We start from the raw sequence: 5,853 nt of genomic DNA, 5'->3' as shown, positions 1-5,853 counted from the left end.
CTTCATAACAAAAGTGTCCTCATGAGTGACACAAAAGATCCTAAGCCTTTGTAGCATGTTTATATGTTGCTATCTTGTGAAACCCATTAGGACTCTTCCAATTAAAGATATTACAGAGAGCCTTGACATTTGTCTCATTGTCAAATTTATCTTATTTATATTTGAGCTTCAATTCCTTAGAGGCCTCCAACCAAATTTAATAATATTCTAAATTTGTTCACCTTATATTTTCAAAATTAATTCCATAATTAGGATAATTATTTCTATGAAAGTATGGTGAATTGTATATGGATGATCCCACTCACTGTAGTTCCATGAATCAAGATTAAATAAGAATAAAAATTTAAAATTTTAAAATCTAACTTACTCTTACACTAACTAAAAGTTCAAATCTTAATTCCTAAAACTACATGGGGAAGGGAATAGGTAGTCTTGATTTTATACCCAAAATTTTAGTTCATTTTATGATTAAAAATTTCTTTATTCAATGACATATCAAGATTTTAGAATAAATCCAATCATATGATAAACACATGATGTACATGGAAAACCACCTAGAGTCTAGGAGAAACTTTGCAATTAAAAAAAAACACCATGGTCCAATCAACTATGCACAAAGAGAATTCATTAAATATGAATTTAAGTATATATATATGTAAACCAGATAGCACCTTCTCTCAAGAGTGTTATATTGGTCAACATCTACACTGGTCTTCATGCCATAAGAGGATGTTGTTAACCTCCATAAACAAGTCTCAATCAAGAATGAGGTTCTTGAGAATGTTAGGAACATGAAAGGAATAATAATAATATTGTTCTAGGGCATGTAAGTAGGTTTATAGTCTTAAAACCATAGCAAGTTGGGCCAATGATACGAGAAAAATCAAATTAAAAATATGAACCAAATAAAAAATAATGAAAATATGAAAAGAAAAAAGTCTCAAGCACTTGAATGCACCTTTCCGGCACTTGAGTACTCATTTCTAGTGTTTTTAACTTGTTGGTTGTTTCATATTTTAATGAATCTAAAATACACAATTAAAATCGGTCACACAAATAAACTCAAGTGCCATACTTCCTTAAAAGACTCTTAATATGAATTGATGATGATCTAGAATTTTTTAAGTTAGTGTAAATCCCAAAAAAATACGAAGAGTAGATTTAGTAATGTTTAAAACAAAACTACTTACTTAAGCTAGCTAATCTAACTCATTAATAATAATAAGCAAAGAATATAAAAAATCCTAATTTTCTCTTAGTAATTCATGTCAATAACATCATGTTATTGATCTATATAAGCTAATTTCCTACTCAATACATAATAATTAAGGTTTGGACTCAATTTCAACTTCCTAATTTCACTAGCTGACCCCTTACATCAGACACAACCACATGCTAAAAACTTTTAGATCTAATTAAACTACTCTATAAAGATCCCAAATTAAAGATTAATGTCTCATCTTAAGAATACGAAAAAAAAAAAAAAAATGAAGAGGTTCTCAATATATGGAAACTGAACATATAGAAAATGATAGCATAAAAGGGTGAAAGTGTAAAGTCTTCTATACAATATATGGCATCAAATATGTTATACATAGAAGAAAGATTGACTAAAACATCTTATATATGTTATTTAAAAGTGATATTAACTTAATTATAAGTTTTGATATATTTAATAGAATGGAATATATTGGCCATGCACATAGAAATCCAATTTGAATGGATTGAACCCAAGTCAAATACAACCTAACTTAGCCTTTGGACAACCTTGGGCAATAATTTTAACCCTAAAGTTGGGTTGAGATTGAGTTTTTTCAACCGGAACTCAACTTGGATTGAGTTCAAGTTAAGGTTTGAACAATTTGAGTTTAACCTAAATTTGATTTAATATTTTTATAATATTTATAATTTATATTATTTTATATAATAACATTTATTCTATTTATTTTCTTTTTAGATTTTACGAAAAGCATCAAATTATAATTCTATCATATACTTTTCCATTTTTTAGAAATACATATAAATTTATTTTCACTTTTGTTATTATCTTAAAATTGTAATTGTTCTATTTACTTTTTAAATTATGGTACAAATATATATTTTTTTTAAAAAAATAATTATAGATGGATTGTGAATCCAAAGATGAAAATTTCTGTTTTTTTGGGCGAAATTTCGTGTTTCGGGCGGCGGCGAAACGAAAGAGGAGGGCGAAATATCGACGGCAGAAATATCCATAAATTTCTCCAAAAATCGGAGAAATTTCGGTAAAAAGAGAAATTTCGGCGATTTTTTGAAAAAATCGCCTCCAGTTGGAAAATTTCGGAGAAAAATCGTTTTGTATCATTTTATTTTGACGATTTTTCGCCGATTCTGTGAAAAAAGATTTGTACCTCTAACACCAGAATCTGAATGGACACGTTAATGGCGGGACCATCGGCGGTGTGGTCAAGTTACACAGCCACGGCTCGGACGGTGGTGTTAGGGCTTGGAGGAGAGTTAGGGCAGGTGAAGAGTGGTTGATTTCGTGGCAGAGAGAGAGTTGAGGCGATGGGTCCGGCGAGCAGCGGCGATGATGTTGGAGCTGGCTTTGGCGAGGTCAAGACAGAAGTCGCGGCCGAGGGCAGAGGAACCGCCGGTGACCATGACCACCTTGCCTTCTAGGCGGTGCCATGGCTGGAGGTGGTTGGAGACTTTGTTCACCATTGGGTCTCTGGCATCCATTAAACCTTTTCATTATGATATTTTTTTCTATTACCTATTTTTATAATATTGTCTTTTTTTAATATGCCTTAATAAAGGAATAAATATTTTTTTTTATTGGATCTTTTTATAATTTATTAAAAAAAAAATTACTCTTCTAATATTTCTTAATTTTCGATATTAGAAGAGCAATTATTTCTAAATGTAATATATTAGATAAAAGAAAAAATTACATTTTTCTTGAAGAATTTTTTTTAATATATTCCTAAATTATTAAAAGCTTGTTATTTTTTATTTTTTATTTTATATGTTAATAACTTATTAGGAAGATTGTTATTATTTTCTTTTACAGTCTAGAATGAAGGGATTTAAATGAAAAAGGAAATAATGGATTTGGAACAGAGGGAATTTTTAGAAGGAAAGAATTTTAAAGGATTTGATTGGATACTTTTGAAGTTTTTAATTTATGAGATTTTAATTTTATTAAAGTAAACTTTCTTTTTTTCAATGCTGACTTATTACTCTTACCTTTTCTCTTTAAATTTAAATTAATATATACATTTTTGTCTTTTGCACTTGTATACTATTTCTGGCATCTTTTTTTTTTGTGTGGAACTTTTGTGGAATTTTTAATGATAGAATCTTCTCGAATAAATTATTTTAAATATGTATGAGGTTTCTTTTCTTTCTTTTTTCAATATAATAGATGCCCAAATAGAGTGGAAGAAAAAAAGAATTTGCTACAATAATGAATGTATTTTTTTAGTATTTTTATTAGAATAAATAATTCTCCAACTTGAGTGAATTCCTAATTTTAATATCACTTATATCATTGTAGTTGTTATCTATTTTTATATCAAGTCTTTCATGAAGCTTCATAACGAGTGTACAATTACAAAATTCACATTTCTTATCGACCGATATGATATAATTACATTTAATATCGTAAATTATATTATACATATATCAAATTCTTCAACAAAAATTGTCTATTATATTTCTAATTACATTGCTATGAGGTTTTTCTTACATTTCCATGAGTTTTGATCAAATTTTGACATATCGAAATTTTTTTCGAAAATATCCGCCGATATTTCTCCGATATATCCGTAAAATCAAGTTACCATATATCCGTGATTACCGACATTTTCATCAAGTTAATCAACCCAACCTTCAAAAAATGTGATTGGGTTGAGTAATTGATTTAGGTTAAAGTTTGGGTTGGATTAGGTTTAAGTTGGCCATCAACCGTAATCCAACCCGCCCAAATTGCAGCCTTACATGTAGGAAAGGATCAAATAAGAATAGGAAATCTTAACATAAATAGAAATGCTATCCTAGGATACTAATTAGCTTAATTTATATATGAAAATGTATAATAGATGAAGAGAAAATTGTAAGTTGATTTAATTAACTATAAATTAAGTATCTTATATATAATTATAAATTGTAAATTAACTATAAATTTATTCCATCTTTCTTCTATATATAATATATGGTATCAAGTATCTTATATATAGAAAGATAGAATAAAATATCACATATATAAGATATTTTATTCTATCATACTTCTATATGTAAGATATTTGATACCATATATTATATATATAAAATATCTTATATATGTGTGATATTAAAATTTTTAGATATTTAATAGAATGGAATATATTAGCCATTGAGGAAGGAAACGATTTCATCAAATGAGAATAGAAAGTTTAACATAAATGCCATTCTAGGATATTAATTAGCTTGATTTATTTATGGATATGAATATTAAGAAGGTATATATATGTGATAGTATATGTTAAAATAATTGCAAAGAAAGAAAAGAAAGATCAAACACCCAATATGAAAGTCTTCTCAATTTGCCATGTCTCTATAGCTATGTTGTCCATCATCATCATCAGCACTAATCTGATGATTCCATTTTATACTGGTTTGTTTGATTTCTTCTAACTTATCATCTCTTTTAAATATAATTTAAAGTTGAAGATCTCTCCTTTTGTTTTGCCTTCTGTTTGTGATGTCATATAATTCCAGTGGTAGCAGCAGAGACAAACTGTTCAAATGGCGATATCGTGATTGCACAGTCAAGAGTCGGCACTCTACCAAGTGGGATACCGTCTTTCAGTGTGGAGATCACGAATGCATGCGCCAGAGGCTGCTCCATCTCCAATCTCCATTTGAAATGCGGTATGTTTGCTTCGGCAGTTCTGGTGAACCCTAAAATATTCAAGCGTCAGGATGTTGATGATTGCCTTGTCAATGGTGGAATTCCTTTAGCCGCGGGTTCTACCATCTCCTTCAAGTATGCCAACACTTTTCAATACCCTCTTTCACTTGCTTCTGCTACATGCGGCTAGATCAATACCCATCGAAGAGTTAAAAAAAAAAAATGGGGCAATCATTATGTATTATACGTACAATTTATACATTGATCTCTTTTTTTTTTGGTAATATTAATCTTATTTAATTCCACCTTAATTTCATATATTTATTATCATAATTCAACTGTCTAGACTTTACCATACACTTATTTAATGACCAAGATTATCAAATTCGTGGCAACTTGTTATTTGTGGGAGGCCTATTTTATTCTCATTTCCAAATTTGAGTCAACTTTCAATAAATCATTGACATGTTAGAAATTAATAAAACCATTTTTCTGAAGGCTGTAATGATTAAAAATGAAGGTTGTTTACTACTAACATTTTTTTAAATATCTAAAATACGGACTTGTTTGTTGAAGTAAAACGATTTTCTCACAACCATTTTTTACTTTCATGGATAAACAATGTGATATTTGTTTTTACGCTTTTTCACTTTTTTTTTATAAGAAAAATACAGAAATTAATATTTTGATATAAATTTGAACCATAAAAAATATAGAAAACAATTCTCAATTTTGGTACCAAAAAACTTAGTGTTTCCCATTTGGGTGACATATATTGGGTCAATGGAATCTTTAATACAAACAATGTTAATAAGGAAATTTAAGATTGCAATAACAAATCAACTAAGAAATATTCTATACAATATTCTTTACAAAATTTAGTCTATACTAATTAGGAATTTGGGATACTTTTTAACAATTTCTACCTTGGATCAATTTCTATCAAGTCAACCTTCCATTTCTCCATAACACAAGCTTTT

General features: G+C 28.7%; 1 protein-coding gene across 1 annotated transcript; it reads left to right on the top strand.

The window, feature by feature from the left end:
- Positions 1-2,547: 2,547 nt before the first annotated feature.
- Positions 2,548-5,063, top strand: LOC117921297 (TPD1 protein homolog 1-like). Its single transcript, XM_034839158.1, has 2 exons — positions 2,548-2,635; positions 4,741-5,063. Exons 1-2 carry the CDS (start codon positions 2,548-2,550, stop codon positions 5,061-5,063), a joined length of 411 nt encoding a protein of 136 aa, XP_034695049.1.
- Positions 5,064-5,853: the final 790 nt, after the last annotated feature.

This window comes from Vitis riparia, chromosome 1, assembly GCF_004353265.1.
Source record: "Vitis riparia cultivar Riparia Gloire de Montpellier isolate 1030 chromosome 1, EGFV_Vit.rip_1.0, whole genome shotgun sequence".
Lineage (NCBI taxonomy): Eukaryota > Viridiplantae > Streptophyta > Magnoliopsida > Vitales > Vitaceae > Vitis > Vitis riparia.
Note: the sequence above shows the minus strand (reverse complement) of the source record. Positions and strands in the feature narration are given on the sequence as shown.

What these genes read in the sequence shown, in the direction of transcription:
- LOC117921297 (XM_034839158.1), top strand. Translation starts at nt 2,548, where the DNA reads ATGGGTCCGGCGAGCAGCGGCGATGATGTTGGAGCTGGCTTTGGCGAG. An exon ending in CGAGGGCAGAGGAACCGCCG is followed by an intron (nt 2,636 to 4,740) that starts GTGACCATGACC and finishes ATATAATTCCAG; the next exon opens with TGGTAGCAGCAGAGACAAAC.